We start from the raw sequence: 18,466 nt of genomic DNA, 5'->3' as shown, positions 1-18,466 counted from the left end.
AACCTTCCTGAATGATTCTTTAAAACTAATTTAGGATTTTAATATTATAAGTCAAGTACTTCATACAATTTAGTTGCTTAGTGGTACTCCTATGGAGGACACTAATGGGATGACTGACAAAACATGCCTGGGCTCTAGAATTAGATGGTAGTAATGTACCAGTTTGTTGGTCATCATGTAGGACAATGTAGGATAATATTCTACATGGATAGACAGTAAGGCAGTGGGTTAGAATCTTATATTCTAATGGCTCAATCCTTTGTACTCTGCTTGAATTATTATAAGTTTGTGAGTGTTTCATGATCAAATATTTTACAACCCAGGTAGAAAAAAATATCAGAGGTGGAAAAACAGAAAGACTATCTGTAAAAAAGAAAGAAATATGAAAGGGAATAATGAAAAGTCAAAGATGGAAGGTAATCTAAAGTCAGATAATAGAGGAGGCAATATTTTATTAATGGTTTTTTCTAATTAGTTACAAATTTACTTTCAACCTCGTTTTAAAAAAAAGGTCTTCATTCATTCATATTATTTTCTCCTTTCTATTTTCATAATACCAGAGAGAGCTAAAGAAGAGTTATGGGCTCTGGTCTAGCAACCAAACCATAATATATCTCATGTATTTATTTGAACAATACATATATATGTCATGCATACATGCACACACTGTACAAGGTTAATTGCTTATCAAATGAATGTGTATCTACATTTCCCCCAAAATGTCCTCTTTTAACATGAATTCTTGGACTATGTGGAAATAAAATGATACTAAAAGGTACAATTAGTGGACTGAGGTTTGTAGCTAAGAGCTAGAGCGCTTGCCTAGCAGGCACAAGGCCCTTTGTTCACTCCTTAGTACACCCAAACAAAAAGTGTTATAGGGTAAGCAATTCCTTGTTCAAAATGCTTAAGACCAGAAGTATTTCAGATTTTGAAATATTTGCATAGACTTTACTAAAATTCCCTAATCTGAAAATCTTAATACCTAAAATGTTACAAAATCTGAAACTTTTTGATTACAACTGAAACTCAATTTCTATCAATATTTTTCATAAGCTATTGAAACTTTCATTTTTAAATTTTAGGTATGGAGTTTAGAACTTAGGTGCTTTATTTTCTCTCTGAGGAATATAGACTAGGAAGGTGCAATAGACCCAAATCATGGTAAGAATGTCTCTCACACACAGTACAGGTCACTAGGGAAGCCTGGTAAATGAGAAAGATCAAAGCCAAGTCAGTGTTAGGAAAAAGAATGAATACGAGGAAGAGGAGGAGGAGGGATTCAGAAATGCAAACGAATTTCTTTCCTTTTAACTAAGTTCATACAACAGTAAGTTTCTTTTTTAACATTTGGTACCCAGCCAAGTATAAATTGATTTAGAGAAACTGCTACTGATATCATATAACAGCTATTTCTAAGTAAGAAAAAAAGATTACAATTACAGACGAAATTATACAGAGAAAATATTCACCTTTAAAGTCTTCAGTAAAGGTAGGAGAATATATAAAGGAGAGAGAAAATTAGATAAAAGGGAAGTAACACAGATTTTCAGCACAGAAGATTTATCTCAGGGCCCATTTAAAAAAAATTATCAGCAACTGTGGGAATGCTAGAAATATTAGTATGGAATAGACTCAATACTGTCAAGCTTCCAGGTTTGAAAGCTTAGAGATGCAATCTCACTTACTTTGTGTTTGCGTGGGTGCATGTGTGGGGGTTGGTACTGAAGACTGAACTCAGGGTATTTCTCTACTGAGCTATTACTCCAGCCCTTTTTGTTTTGAAATAGGTTCTCCCTAAATTGCCTAAACTGGCTTTGAATGCTGGATCCTCCTGCTTCAGCTTCCTGAGATGCTGGGATTACAGGTGTGCACCACCACACCTGGCAGCTTATATATTCTTGACTCCTAATTTTGAGATCCAATTAAGATTTTGTGTCTCAGCAAAAGAAAAAAATACTAAATCCTAGAAGTTTATAAAATGGAATTAATAGCATAGATTATCTATTAATGACACTGTAATAAAAGAATTAGGCTTTTTTTAACAAATAATTTTTTAGTTGTAGGCGGACACAATGCCTTTATTTTTATTTATTTATTTTTATGTGGTGCTGAAGATTGAACCCTAGGTGAGCACTATACCACTGAGCTACAACCCCAGCCCCAAGTTAGGCTTTTTTAAACAACATAAAAATCAACAAACTGATGTGAATTAATGTGGTACAAAAAAATCAAGTAAGAAAATCATCTCTTGACATTTTACTATTAATTATAACAATGCTAGCTGGCTGATGCCTGTGGATTATTGTTCTGACATTCTTACTGGTCAAATAACATTATTTGAATTCCTGGCATACACATTTTAATATACCAACCATGTGAAATTTATTCATTATAATCAAAAGTTTTAAGATCATTTTTTATTCTAACATAATAAAAATAGGCTTCCACAAAACCTTTTTCTTTTTACAGTGCTGAGAATCAAATTCAGGACATTGCACACGCTAGGCAAGTGCTCTACCACTGGGCTACATCTGTAAACTCCATTAAAACTATTTTAAGTTTAGAAAATATATAAACTTTAGGTATCACTATTATAATTGAACTGAATTGTGTCAGTGCTGAACACTTGGTTTAAGTGAAGAAGAACTCATAACTATAAAAATAGAGAAAAGTAATAAAAGCCTTAAGTTTAATAAAAAGAAATGAAGAGTAGAAAAAATGTAAACTGAGGGTATAGGAGTAAACAATACAACTAAGGAATTTACCTTGAGTTCCCAGTGGTTAAATTTCCAACCCGGAGAATAGTTATCTCGAAAATCGACTTTTACACGAATATTAACACTGAGTAACCGCTTTTGGTAATCATTGCATTTTGCAATCAGTGCTTCTTTGTCTTCTTCAGAAAGTGCATTTGTAATACCACAGGGAATAACCACCACCTAGAATTCAGCACAAAGAAAAATCATATAGAAGAAATGAAGCCCTATGCTGCATAATATCCAGGAGTGAAACCATATGAGTGACTGTTAACACAAATCAACTTGTGTGATTTCTAATCTACATATAATTATATAATTCCTAGTAATTCGCTACACATCCCCATCTACACTAAGGGCATTTTCATTTGACTTACTATATTTAGTTTAACTTATTTTAAATCATTTAAAAAAATAATTAAGAAAAAGTTTTATACAAAGTACCTTTAAAAATTAAGAGTAGAAACAATAAATAATATAAATGATATACATAGGTACACAAACACAACACTAAGGTCTGTGTTGTGTTCTAATGTTCCTATTACCAGCAAAATCTACCCAAATGAGATTCAGAAAGTCACCCCTTCAAATTTCCTTTGGTAAACATAGCTTGTATTTTGTAAATGGAATGATAAACAGAAATATTCTCCTTACCTGAACACAGGCCACACGGGGTGGTAATATTAAGCCCATGTTGTCCCCATGAACCATGATCATAACACCAATAGTTCGAGTTGTTAAGCCCCAGGAGCACTGATAGGCAAATTGCTTCTCTCCTGGTGTCTTTGGGTCTTCAAAAATGATTTCACACATTTTGGAAAAATTCTGGCCTAAATGATGTGATGTTGCTCCCTAAAATAAAAATACAAACATAAGCTTAAATGAGTACTATTAGACCAAACACTTTAAAATAGCACTACAACTGTTTTATCTCTATTTTTATACACAAGGTTTTAAAATATAACTAATATAAAAATTGACTAGGGTTAGTCAAAAAATACTATATAAGTGTTTTGCTTTGGGACAGGCCTTTACATAGGAATAATCTGACCTACACAATTTAAAAAGGACTCCATTCTTTGGTTAATTAAGGATACAAATCATGACTTAATTGATCATGGAGATTTAAAGTAAAGAAGAGATGTGCTGAAATTGTAATATGGCCTAGAAAGTACATGACATACTTTTTGTTTGTTGGTTTCTGAGATGGTGTCTCACTATGTTGCCCAGGCTGGCTTCAAAAATCAAGATCCTCCTGCCTAGCCTAGAGGCATGAGCCACCAGCCCTATTCATTTAATTTTTGAATGGTACATTAAAACATAAAAATTGTACATATTAATGAAGTAACGTGATTATTTTGATACATGTATACATGTATATATTTGTGCAATGTTTAGAGCAATGTTTTATCATTTCTTTATGGTAAAAACCTTCAAAATCCTTTCTTTTACCTTTTTGAAATGTATACTACTCTAAGTTATCCTATTGTACAGAAGCAAGCCAAAACTTCTTGCTCCTAACTCTAACTTAGTACCTACTCATCAACATTTCCCCACCACAGACTACCCTTCTAATCTCCCCAGTCTCTGTTAATCACAATTCCATTATTAACTTATATGAGATCAATTTTTTTAGATTCCACATGGGATCATGCAGTACTTGTCTTTCTGTGCCTGGCTTATTTCATCATAACATAATGATCTGCAGCTTCATCTATATTGTTGTAAATGACAGGATTTCATTATTTTATGTCTAATAGTATTCCACTGTGTATATGACTACATATTCTTTATTCATTTATTGATTGATGGACACTTAGGTTGTTTCCAATTCTTGGCTATTTGTGAATAATGATGCAATGATCATGGGAATGCAGTTGTCTCTTCAACATACTATTTCATTTCCTTTGGATGTATCCCAAGGAGTGGGATTGCTAGATCATATGGTACTTTTTTATTTTTTGAGGAAAATCCAGGTTTTTCCATTTGGCTGTACTAAATATTTTGTACAAGAGACTACTTTTCTTATGACAGAAAAATTGTTGGATCTGCCCATGGACTGTGCTTACATGGACTATGCAACAGTTTGATACCTGAATAGCTCTTCCACTAGCGGATATAAATGCTTCTATTGTAGTTGTGTAGTCTCCTCCTGCAAATCTTTCCTTTTCAGTCTTTCTTCCTCTTACAACAGGAATTGCCAAGAGTTCTTCATATACCCGAGCATATAATTCAAGTATCTGTAGGACCTGTATTTAAAATAACATGTGTTCAAATTCAGGATGTATTTATTCATCATAAGTCTATAAAATCATACTATTTAAAACTCATTGTGCTGGAAAAAGCACTTAAACAATAAAAAGGAGAAAGTTAAGTAACAAGGAATGTAAGATTCATTAAGAATATATCCAAGATGTGGCTCAGTGGTAGAGTGTCCCTGAATTCAATCCCTGGTACCTCCACCAAAAAAAAAGGACTATATCCAAGAAAGCAGTGTGACGTTAAATAACTATTAAAAATGTATATAAATTTGGAATATAAAAGAACATAAATGATTATGAAGAGACATATCGTAATCTGAGTAAAAATTGCCTGAAAAATGCGTAATTTCAATAATGAAATTAGAAAGTTTTCTATATTTTAAGATCCAAAAATATCTTCAACTAAAAATTTAAAATAGCACATTTCATTTATCAATAAAATCTCAACAAAAAGTTCTTTAAATCTATATTCATTTCAATTGATTTGATTTTTCTTTTATCCAGTAATACATAACTTTTAAGTAATAAAAAAGCAGAGCCTGAACAAACAAACGGAACATAAATAATACAAGACAATTTTCTATACCTCTTCTGCTGCTTCTTCAAAGGTAGCAAAAGCACTGTGCCCTTCTTGCCAAAGGAATTCACGAGTTCGGAGGAAAGGCTGTGGGTGCTTGAATTCCCAACGCTAGAAGAGATAAAAGTGCAGTTTGGTCACCTTCAAGCTTTTCAATTTTTATTAACAACTTTACATGTGAGTAATCAAAACTCAACTATAATCTAAAATACTTAAAAAATGCTTTCATACTCCCAAACCTTTAAATATAAGACTAAGAGAACACAAAGTGTGTTTTTCTGAAAAAGTAAAATGAATAAAAATAATGACAAAAGAGTATAGGAAGGTGTATAAACCTACCACCACATTGCACCACTGATTGAGCCTGATGGGCAGGTCTCTGTGTGACTGCACCCATTTTGCATATGCCGGATACATTACTGAAAGATGTAGAAGGAAAAAGGCAGTTGGTCATTTAAGACTTTATTTCATCTGTAGGCCAGTAAGAGTTAAACCAGCAGTAAAACTAACAACAAGTAAAATGTGTATTTGTGTAAATGTGTTCCCAGTGTTAAAATGGTTAAGTTAATGGCATTACTGTTTTAATAAAGCAAATTACTCAACAATATAAATCTACCTAAACTTGATTATACTCTGTTCTTCACATGAGATTTATATTTAACATTAATTTGACTGCTTTCACGTTCTGTTTTTGAAAACTAGCACATGCCATGTTCTATGTTAAGTTCTTTGCATTCATTATCCTATTCAGTTCTCACGTTCAACTCACAAAGTAGATGTCATAGCAATTCTAAAGATGTGAAACTTACATAACTTACTAATTCAGAAGTTATGTATCAGAATTGGAAGGATATGAAAGCTTTTGCCACAATTCATAGCCTACTCATGATCTACAATTAGTAAAACAAACCAAAACACAACTCCACTAGTCTGGTATACGAGAAAAAAAGCTCACATCATAACTTCAACAATGCATTCATTATACAAGGGTAATGCTGGAAGTACAAAAAAAGAGCAAACAATCCTTAACTCTAAAGAGTCACTTTAAAAGATATCATCAAACCAAGAGACTCAAAATTTTCAGTAATATTTCTATTTACTGTGTTTAATTCTAGGATAATGACTCAATCTTTCAGAGACCTTTTGTCCCTGCAACATAGAGATACCAATAGCTGCCTCTACTTTTCTCACAGCATTATTGTGACACTAATAAAAACAGATGTGAGTAAAAACACTTAGTAACCTTTAAAAACCATTCCTGAATGTAAATCTAAATGTGTTAAAAGGCAACAAAATTTGAAAATATAGCATGAAGATTAATTAGGTATTTATAATTTTATAATCAATTCCAAGAATAAAACATTATCTCAGTAAGATTCCTTGGGAAAAAAAAATAAGATTCCTTGAAAGGGAATTACTGAATTCAATAAGTCATTTTAAGTTTATTGCTGAAAAATTATAGCAAGAAATTTTAAGATAAGTATTTCCTTTAAAACCCTCTATCCTAATTATAAAGAGTTCTGAAACATTGTCACAAGGATTATAAAAAGCACAAAAGTTGGGATTTAACTTTAGAAGCTGTTTCAAATGTTTCAATGAGTCTTCTCTTGTGCTCCAAGGCCTGTTTCTCACCTGTTTCACTAGTAGGACGAATGGCAATTGGTTCTGCTAACTCTGTTTTGCCAGATCTTGTAACCCAAGCAACCTAGTGAGATAAAATCATTTTTCATACAATTTTAATGGCATTTTAGAGCAACAGTAAAACTTAGGCAAGTTTTCTCTATCTCAAGTTTTCTTCATAACAATTAAGGCAAGGTAAAATAACTGATGCTATTACTGTGAGGAAGGTTCAAGTCAGTTAATCAGTTATGAGACATACAGAATTACAACTTTCCATAAAAACAGAAATATAATTTTTAAATAAAAAATTACTTTGTTTATCTAAATTGCTTTTTATGAACTACTGATATAATTTTGAATTTATGAAACAAAACTGAAAAAAAATAAAGCAAGCAAGTTAGCTTACCTCAGGGGCAAAGTCAGCAACATGAGTCTTCTCTTTCTCTAAGGCACCTTGAGACACAAATATGGGGAAATAGCAGTTTTCAACACCAAGTTTCTTGATCTCAGCATCAAAAAAGTCCTTGATGGATTCCCAAATGGAATATGACCAGGGACGAAGAATATAGCAGCCACTTACATCATAGTATTCAATCATTTCTGACTTTGTGATGACCTATTTAAGAGAAAAATAGTCTATAAGACCTATATTTAACTGAAATTCTAGTATAAGTGGTAACAGTATATGGTATCAATATCTCAATGTAGAGGCTTCTCCTGTTTGTATATCTTCATGTGGAAGGTCTGAATGATAGTAAGCCAGACCTTCCTAAACTGAGAAGAGCAACATAAGAAGGCTCTAAACTTTCAAGAATTAAATTCCAACCTTGCCTCTGCTATTAACTTGACTCACCTCATTATGGGGAAAAAAAAAAAAAAATCAATGATGACTCTCATAGGGCTACTTTCCAATTTAATAATTTGTGTGGCAATGCTTAGAAAATTATGACACGTTAAAAGACTATAGTGTGTATTACAAAAGGTACCATGCATTATTACCTTTTTACCTGGACTTTAAACATAAAGTTTAAAGTATAAAAATCATCTTTTTGACATTTAAAGTATAAAAATCAACTGAATGCATACTCACTTGAGAATACCAATCAGCAAGATTTTCTTCTTTTTTTGCTTCAAGACCCAACCTGGAGATAAGAAAAATAAAGTATGAGCCAGGCATGGTGGCACATGACTGTAATTCCACCAACTCAGAAGACTGAGGCAGGAGTACTGCAAGTTTGAGGCCAGTCTCAGCAACTTAGCAAGGCCCTGTCTCAAAAAAAAAAAAAATAAAAAGGGCTCAGGAGGTTGCTCAGTGGTAAAGCATTTTTGGGTTTAATCTCCAGTACTAAAAAAAAAGAAAATGAAAAAAATGAATCCCTTTATTCATTAATTGCTTTTAAGATGTGTCTAAGTCTATTTTCTGTTGCTATTAAAAAACACCTGAGTCTCAGTATTCAATAAAGAAGTTTATTTGGCTCGTGGATCTGGAGGCTGGGAAGCAGGACATGATGGTGCCAACAACTGCTAGGTACCTGGTGAAGATCTTGGTACAGCATCATAACATGGCAGAGTCATCACATGGTGAGACACAACAGTGTGCCAGCTCAGCTCTCTCTTCCTCTTTTTATAAAACCACTAATAAATCATGAAGGACCCACTTTCATGACCTCAGTTAATGCTAATTACCTCCCAAAAGCCCTATCTCCAAACAAATGTAGGGATAAAGTTCCCAACACATACTTTGTGGGAATGTATTCAAACCAAAGCAGGTTGAATAGAAAATAAAACTTTTAAGGTTCATTTTCCTTTGTTATCAGTTATTTCCATATTTATATATTTCCTATATTCATTTCCAAAACAGTTGAATCTTTACTTAAAAAATGATAAAATATTACCCCCACCCCAAAACTAGCAAAGTCAAAATCAAAAAAGTATTATTTTAATGCAGACATCTCTTTTACAAGTTTTTTTAAGGTAATGTATTTGCAATAAAGACAGCCTATTCATATATATTTTCCATTAAAAATAATTTTTTGTAATCTCAACTAAGTAAAATTATAGTGGGTAAAATCAGTCTCATTGAAAGTTAAGTGGAAAGAGTAACAAAAAACAATAGCTATCCACATACACACATATATGTCTGGAAATAATGGGATATACACACATACACACACAAACTTTTATTCCAAAAGTTCTTCTTTCAACTGTAATAAATAGAAGTTGTATAAGCAGTTGTAAATTAAACTAGATCTGCAACTAAAAAAAAAAAACAAAACAAAGAAACTCCCACAAAAAACTATTCCAGACAATAATCCTTTTTTTGAAATAGCAAACAATTACTCAGGGAACTTTGGTCTCATGATGCCCACAGAAATATATACCCATTAGTTTTGTTTTTAATAAAAAGCACATTTAAAAAAAATTTAAAGGCTTTATTGGTTTAAATTTTTATTATTTTTTTTTGATAGCAGGGATTGAACTCTGGGGCACTCAACCACTAAGCCACATCCCAGACATATTTTGTTTTTTATTTAGAAACCGGGTCTCATTGAATTGCTCATCGCCTTGCTTTTGCTGAGGCTGGCTTTAAACTCTTGATCTTCCTGCCTCAGCCTCCCAGGCTACTCGGATCACAAGCGTGCACCACCACACCTGGTTGGCTTAAATTTTTAATGGATCTTCATCTGTATTCTCCATTGTTTTATTCTGATGCATCCTAATGACTATGAGATCTAGCTCTTTCACAATCAGAAAGTAAAAGGTGAAAAGTTCTACTTTCTTTCACCATTCTATAAATCTGATCATCCAGTCAATAAGCAAAAAGAATAACTGTTGTATTCTCTTGTTTAAGGAAATACTGTATAATGTGAGGTAGAAGGAAACACAATTTGAAATTCACCTAAACAAATCTAAAACCAAGGTATCTCAACACCACCATTTTCTTCTTGTCCAGTGCAGGGGCACACACCTGTAATACCTGCAACTCAGTAGGCTGAAGCAAAAGGATTGTGAATTCAAAGCCAGCCTCAGAAACTTAGAACCCTATCTCAAAAAAATAAAATATAAATTAAAAAAGGCTGGGATGTGGCTAGGTGGTTAAGCACCTTTGGGTTCAATCCCTGGAAACTGCTCCCACCCCTGTCAAAAAGAAAAAAAGAAAGATAGAAAAGGAAACTTATTACAAAGGTTTATCCAATTTCGGTATGAAGATTTAGAGCTAAGAGAAGTACATTATTGAAAGAGATTTGAAAATGCTGAAAGGGAAGAATAATCTACTTTTTGTCTTTAAACAGCTTAGTTTTACATTTAAACCATGAATTTAAAAATTCTGTTGAGAATGAAATTCTTATTTAGTTCCCATGAAAGATTTTCACTTGAAAAATCTGCTGAAAGCACAGGACAATGTATAGTTAGGCTACCAATTGTGTTAATAAAAGGAACATTATGCACATTTGTATTTGCTCTCTCAACAGATACAGAAGAAACTAGAAGAAATGAGTATTCCTTAACTAAATGCTTGAAACCCCCAATGTTCCAAGATTTAAAAACTTTTAAATCTTGGAATATTTGCATAGACACTACCCATTGTGCATCCCTAAATCAGATTTTCAGATTAAAGATACTCAACCTTTAATAATGATTACTAATTTATTTTGGTGATGAAGGAAATTACAAAGATGGAAAACAAGCACGGGAATTTCTTATATTTTTTCCACCAAGCAAATGAATGTGTTACTGGGGTCGGAGGTGCTACCTAGGATTGATCTAATCAATCAATCAATCTCAATTACCTACCCACATCCTGGGCCCTTTTTTGTATTTTAGAGACAGGGTCTCACTGAGTTGCTCAGTGCCTTGCTTTTGCTGAGGCCAGCTCTGAACTCATCTGCCTCCTGCCTCAGCCTCCCAAACCGCTGGGATTATAGGCGGTCGCTGTGGCACTCAGCTGTGTTTCCTCTTTTAAAAGTTAAATAAACTGAAAATTAATAGAAGGTATCTGCTTACATTACATTAGCAACCAACCCGGTGACTTAATTTAATAACCAAATTAACCAAAATTTGTTCATTTAAAACAATGATTTAGAATTGAATTCATTCAAAATTGTGTTTCACTTCAAATGAAGTTTCTGTGTTTTATTACCTGGTCTGTTTCTTAGGCCCCTGTCCTTCTCCAGCTCCACCTGACGACAGCCCACTCCCCTGGGTTTTATTAGAGTCTTTCCCTTGGCCATCGTTTTGTTTTGAAGGTTTATTCTGCTTTTCAGATTTATTTTCCTTTTCTTTCTTCTTCTTATCTTTGTCCTCGGCCCCAGTGGCAGACACAGGCTTATACTCTACTCCTGTTAGAGACTTGTACTGTGCTTTCAGCTGGAGGAGTTCTTGTACAGCTGTATCAATTTGATCCTTTCATTAAACAAAAGAGGAAGAAAGAAAGATAGCATTTAATTCAAATAACTGTCAAAGCACATTTAAACAAATACCCAAAGTTTTAGTAGCAGGTTTGTAAATACAAGTAACTACTGAAAATAACTAAAAAGAATAAACAGGGACAAAACTGTGCAAAAGACTGTCTGAAAAATAGTGTCTATAACTATAGTGTCCAAACAGTGATCTATAGTCACATGTGGCTATTTATAAAATACATAAAATTAAAAATTCATTTTTTTCTGTCACAATAGTCATATTTCAACCTCCACCTCCTTTTTCTAGCTACTGTGGCTAGTGACTATTATACTGAACAGTATTGTTATGGAGTATTTCCATCATTGCAGGAAATTCTATTAGAAAGCAATGGTATAGAACATGTATTCCATGGGTATCTAAGGTTAAGAGCCATTAAATCACAGAAGTTGAACATTTTGTGATAATAAAGATGGCAATAATCAAATTTCTATACTGGCTAAATTTCAAAACCTATGACAACTGTCTTCCATGCATGTGATTCTACATGGGAAACCGTACTCCTATGAACAAAATTAACATAAACTATACTAGAGCTCAAAACAAAACCTGCCATTTGAGACTCACAGAGCTTTAGGAGAGTAAAACAAGTATTAAGGGCCAAAATGAGCCAGGCACAATTGGATCTGGGTCCCTATACTCTAGAATCTTACAGATTAAAGGGAAATCTATTTTAACAATTGAAATATAGTATCATTAAGTACAATGTCAGGGAAGAGCAGCGTCATGTGAAAACACCCATTCTTTTTTTAGGGAAAAAAAGAATACACAAATTTTTTCTCTAAAAGGCAAGATAAGGAAGTTAAGAAATTAAACATGAGTAAAAGTTCAACAGATACAATGGGGCAGAAAATGCTCCAAAGAAAACAGCATAAAATATAGAAAAACAAAAACACAAAGAAAATACCACACTTACCTTAGAGACTTTATCAGCTTTAAGTTTTCGAACTACTTCCCCTTGGGAAGCTACTTTGTCAAAAAGTACTTTCGCTTCTGGTGTTTCTGGACCAGCAGTATCAGAGTTTCTAATAGAATTTGAATCTGAACTTTGAGATGATGGGGGCTGACCAGGTATATAGTCCTTCCCAGTTTTTTCTTTATACTCAGCTTTTAGGGAGAGTAAGCATTCTACAGCTTCATTTACTTTAGTCTGAGATAAAAGAGGAAAAGAGATACTATAATACTTCCTGAAAATGTCATTAAAAATCTTTAATTATTACCAAAGTACCGTCAACTCTCTATAGATTCAATCAACTAAAGATCAAAAATATTTGGGGACTCACTCCCTGGGACTGCTGCATCAGGTACGGCTGTGAGTCCAGGCTCGAGCTTGCAATAAAGACTCTTGCGTGACTGCATAGAATTCAGCTCCTGGAGGTCTACTGGGGTCCCACAAAACTGGCATTACATCTGGGGGCTTGTCCGGGATCCCCCAGATCCCAGGACCCCCAAACCGGAGAGTCTAACACTTGTTAGACTTGTTATTTGTGTGTCTGTTGTCTGCTTTGTTCTGACTACGGCCCATAGAATCTGTATTCTGGGCTGGCAACTGGCCTCGGTAGGCACACTATACGGTTGCCAGCCAGGGCTTCTGGGAGAAACACCCCAGCCCCCAATCTGAAGGGGATACTTCCCAAATCTGGGGTCGTCAGACCCAACCTGAGGGGGATGCTCCCCCAATCTGTGGTCGTCAGACCCAATCTGAGGGGGATACTCCCCAATCTGTTTGTAATCTGTGTCTTTTTGTCTGTGTCTCTGTTAAGTGTGACGGCATTGTTTTACTTTGGACAGATACAGTGTTCCAAGTTCTGATCTGCCTTAGATGTGTGGAGGTAACTAGCTAAATTTTAGCCTGAAAATGTCCCTAGTATACTTCTCTTGTTTCCCTGAAAGGGACCAAAAGTCAATAGAACCGCCAGCTTTTCTGTTCTCACCTCTTACACCCCTTTGAACTGTGTTTTAAAGAACTTTGTTAACTTTACTCCCCTTTGTTAATCGGGATTAGGGAAGCAATGTTTTCTTTTCTTCCCATAGTTGGAAATTTTTACCCCTCACACATCAGATACAGCTCTAATCTCTAGGATATACAAAGAACTCAAAAAGTTGAACAACAAAAAAACAAATAACCCAATCAACAAATGGGCCAAGGACCTGAACAGACACTTCTCAGAAGAGGACATACAATCAATCAACAAATACACGAAAAAATGTTCACCATCCCTAGCAATCAGAGAAATCCAAGTTAAAACTACTCTACGATACCATCTCACTCCAGGAAGAATGGCAGCCATTATGAAGTCAAACAACAACAAGTTGCTGGCGAGGATGCGGGGAAAAAAGTACACTCATACATTGCTGGTGGGACTGCAAATTGGTGCAGCCAATTTAGAAAGCAGTATGGAGATTCCTTGGAAAACTGGGAATGGAACCACCATTTGACCCAGCTATTCCTCTTCTCGGACTATACCAAAAGACCTAAAAATAGCATACTACAGGGGCACAGCCACATCAATATTTATAGCAGCACAATTCAAAATAACTAGACTGTGGAGCCAACCTAGATGCCCTTCAATGGATGAATGGATAAAAAAAGGTGGCATTTATACACAATGGAATATTACTCAGCACTAAAAAAATAATAAGACATGGCATTTGCAGGGAAACAGATGGCATTAGAGCAGATTATACTAAGTGAAGTTAGCCAATCCCCCCAAAAAACAAATGCCAAATGTCTTCTCTGATATAAGGGAGGTGACTCAAAATGTGGTAGGGAGGAAGAGCATGAGAAGAAATTACCTCTAGATAGGGAAGACAGGTGGGAGAGAAAGGGAGAGAGAATGGGAATTGCATGGTAGAGGGAAGGAGACCCCCTTCGTTATACATAATGACGTTATACAGGTATGACGATGTGAGGGAAGAAAATAAAAAAGAAGTGGGTCACGTTAGATTGGATAGAGAGAAGTGATGGGAGGGGAGGGGAGAGGAAGGGGGGAATGGAAGGACAGCAGAATAAAATAGACATTATTACTGCTGTGGGTATATACGTGACTGCATGACCAATGTGATTCTGCAACCTGTACACTCAGAAAAATGAGAAACTATATCCCATCTGATTCAAATGTATGATATGTCAAGATCATTGTACTGTTAGGTGTAACTAATTAAAACAAATAAAAAAAAATTTAAAAATTTGGGGAATAAAAAGTTCATCTATACTGAATATGTACAGACTTTTTTCCTTGTTATTATTCCCTAAATAGTACAACAGCTATTTAGATAGCATTTGTACTGCACTAAGTATTACAAGCAATCTAAAAGTGATAAAGTATACACATAGGATAGGATGTACCTCAGTGGCAGAACACTTACTTGCACAGTATGCACAGGCTCTGAGTTCAACCCTGGTTTTGTAAAAAATAACTAATTACAAGTATACAGAAGGATATGTGTAGACTATATGCAATACTATGCTACTAAATACAGGAACTGAACTTTCTCAGATTTTGGTAATTAAGATTGTCCTGGAATGAATCCCCCACAGATATAAAGGCATGACTATACCTTTATATCATAAATAAGTTAAATCAAAAAAGAGACCCATTTTAGGGATGGAGTTGTGGCTCCGTAGTGGATTGCTCTCCTAGCACGTGAGGCACTGGGTTCGATCCTCAGCACCATATATAAATAAATGGCTTACAAAGTGGAACAAAGATTTTCTCATTATTAGATAATAACATTTTTACTCTGATAACATAAATAACAAATGTCAGGAATTTTTTTTTTTTTGCAGTGCTTGGGGACCAAACCCAGGCCTTCATGCATAATAGGCAAAAGCTTTTACCACTGAGCTATACTCCAGCCCCCAGGAAATGTTTTTTTAAAACCATTACTAAGAAATATATGCAATAAATATTGTGTTTTTCCAAATAAATAAATAAGTAAATAAAGATATTGTGTCTATCTACAACTAAAAAATATATTTAAAAAAAGAGAGAAAATCATTTTAAATCAGTAATCTAAGTCAAAGAAAAGTTAAAAATATAAATTATAGCCAGGTACGGTGGTGCATACCTTTAATCCCAGTAGCTCAGGAGGCTGAGACAGGAGGATAGCAAGTTCAAAGCCAGTCTCAGCAATGGCATGATGCTAAGTAACTCAGTGAGACCCTGTCTCTAAATAAATACAAAATAGGGCTGGGGTTGTGGTTCAGTGGCCAAATGACCCTGAGTTCAATCCCCGGTACAAAAAAAAAAGTAAATAAAATAAAAATATAAATTCTACACATTGTCCCTTATACAAACCATAAAAATAAACATACACTAAAACTTTTCCACATTAGATAAATAAACAGATAAATCAATTATAAGAATATCCATATAAACTCAAGTGTCAAATCCTAGGTTTGTAGGTAGTGAAGTCAGAATGTATAAAATCAGAATAATGATTAGCTCAATGGTTTCCCTTACACAGTGCTTATTTTCTTTCGCTTACTAAACAGACATTAAAATGGTAGAAAAAATAAAATGAAGCTTGAGCCCACCTAAAGAAGAGTCATATCACTCTTTTAAAAAATTATGAAATGAGAAAGTATGTTGAAGTTTTAAAATCAGATGCTCACCTGTATATTTCAACCTGATATTTCAACATAATCATAATAAAAAAGAAAGATACACTTAGCCTAAGACAATACTTGTGGCTCTACCAGAAAAGACAACAACGAAGTTTGCAAACTGACATACCAGTGGGAACCTCAAGGCATTAATCAAAATTGCAAGGAAAAAATGCTTCCATATTACCCTATCCAATTTTTACTGCTAAATTATAACATCACTCCAAATAGCTAAGTGAAACCCAACAGAAGCTAAGATGGGGCCATAGGAATGCAGGGAAGCACAGGAACACTTTCCAAGAAATTGCATCCATGAGACAGCAAATGACATACTTTGTCTAATTACTCTATAATATTTTCCAGTCTACTGACTTTAGAGTGTGTATACAAAGCACTGCACAAAGACCAGAGTACGTTGTCTGATCTGTATTCCTGACCTGTGTCTTCTTTATATTGTTTTTATAATTAAGATTATAAATATAATTAAAAAATAAAAAGAATTCACAGTAGAATCTACCTTTTTCTAAGAAAAAGGGTACAGTAGCTAAAACACACAGACAAGAAAAGGAAACTTACATTAGAATAGGAAAAAAGGGAATTCACTGCAAACATTTCCAGAAAGGAGGATTATGTGAATGAAAGAAGTTTTACACTACAAGCAAATATTCAACAGAGTTTGAAGTCAGTACACTTTTTCACACAGTAGGAAAAAAAAATTTTTTTTGACACGATTATAATTTAAAATGCTATAGTAAGAAAAGTAAGGCAAGGAAACTAGTTTATTATTGAGATACTGTAGGTATTTAATTTCACTTGAGATTGAAAGACATTGTGTGTGAATAAGAGTAAAATTATATACATTACTGAACAATTTTCCCTGAAAATTTAGAAAGCACATAAAGAATCTTGCCAGGTACAGTTGTAATCTCAACAACACAGGAGGCTGAGGCAGAAGGATCACAAATTTGCTTCCAGATTAAAAAATTTACTGAGACCCTGTCTCAAAAAGGATTGGAAATATAGCTCAGTGGTAAAGCACCCTTGGATTCAATCTCTAGTACTGAGACTGAGAGCGAGAAAGAATCTAAACATTCTTGAGAAATTAGCAATATAAATGTAAGAAATAATCACTATCATTTCATGGCAAGTTTATTCTGTACCAGACACTATGTTAAATATTTTATGTGGATTATTATACTCAATTTTCAAAACTATCCTCATTCACACTTTACAGAAGAAGCAAAGCTCAGAAAGACAAAGTACCTTATCCAAAGTTACAAAGAAAGTAGTAGAACTAGTATTTGAATCTAAGGTTTATTCCAGATGCTGTGATTTTTGATCACTATAGTATGCATAAAATTATAGAAGGCATGAGAAAATGATCGAAATGTTCATTTTAATCCTAATGCTGCAAAAACTGCTTTTCAAGAGAGATCTGAATATTCAAATATGTCTCTCAGAATACATAATACAGAACTGAAGGATAGGACAGGATAAGAGAAACATAATCTCTTTTAATAGCTAATTTTCATTATTAGAAGGCTTTTATAATTTCCCTTTACAAAGGGATTGTATATACTAGTTATCATAATTATACAATAATAGAAACTTAAAAGTAAAATAGTTTAAGTTCTTAAAAAACTGTTTTAAATTCATCTAACACATGCTACTATATACAGTTTCTGGTATAAATTCGTAAGAAAGAAAACAACCTACACAAAAGACTTCAGTGAAGGTTTCCAACTGGAATTTGAGGTAAATAAAAATGATCTTAAAAATTTATAATTCAAAATTGGGAAGAGAAAAAAGAAGGGAACATATCTGGTTACATTTAGAATGACAAGCTTCAAAGAGCTATTTTTGTTGCAGCCACTAGATGGAAACATTTCTCCATGGGAAAAGGAGGGAATTGTAACAAAGAAAATACCTAGTTCCTTAGCAATTTACGACAATAATATACCTTTCCAAAGTGGCCTCTACATCTGAATTCTCAATAAAAAAATATTTTTTAAAATTCCCCTTTGCTCCTCACTAGCACATCTGAGAGAATTATACCTGCATAAGAAAATCTCTAAAGGAAATGTTTCCATCTGATGAGGGGTGTCAGGGGTGGGGGGGTATGTGGAGTGGGGGGGTGGGGAAGTATAAGAAGAGAGAATCCTACCTAAAAAGGAGAATG

The 18,466-nt window shown here is 34.0% G+C and overlaps 1 protein-coding gene across 1 annotated transcript in view; it reads right to left on the bottom strand.

Moving 5' to 3' along the window:
- Positions 1–18,466, bottom strand: part of Eprs1 (glutamyl-prolyl-tRNA synthetase 1) — a 75,485-nt gene that overhangs the window by 11,273 nt on the left and 45,746 nt on the right. The window contains exons 19-28 of the mRNA XM_076873118.1: positions 12,595–12,828; positions 11,359–11,621; positions 8,308–8,359; positions 7,624–7,833; positions 7,230–7,302; positions 5,937–6,016; positions 5,607–5,708; positions 4,853–5,008; positions 3,414–3,611; positions 2,769–2,942 (exon numbers count right to left, since the gene is read on the bottom strand). Of these exons, the coding sequence (XP_076729233.1) occupies positions 2,769–2,942; positions 3,414–3,611; positions 4,853–5,008; positions 5,607–5,708; positions 5,937–6,016; positions 7,230–7,302; positions 7,624–7,833; positions 8,308–8,359; positions 11,359–11,621; positions 12,595–12,828 (1,542 nt within the window). The remainder of the gene's footprint in view (positions 1–2,768; positions 2,943–3,413; positions 3,612–4,852; positions 5,009–5,606; positions 5,709–5,936; positions 6,017–7,229; positions 7,303–7,623; positions 7,834–8,307; positions 8,360–11,358; positions 11,622–12,594; positions 12,829–18,466) is intronic.

Source organism: Callospermophilus lateralis, chromosome 13, assembly GCF_048772815.1.
Source record: "Callospermophilus lateralis isolate mCalLat2 chromosome 13, mCalLat2.hap1, whole genome shotgun sequence".
In the NCBI taxonomy this organism is placed as follows: domain Eukaryota; kingdom Metazoa; phylum Chordata; class Mammalia; order Rodentia; family Sciuridae; genus Callospermophilus; species Callospermophilus lateralis.
Note: the sequence above shows the minus strand (reverse complement) of the source record. Positions and strands in the feature narration are given on the sequence as shown.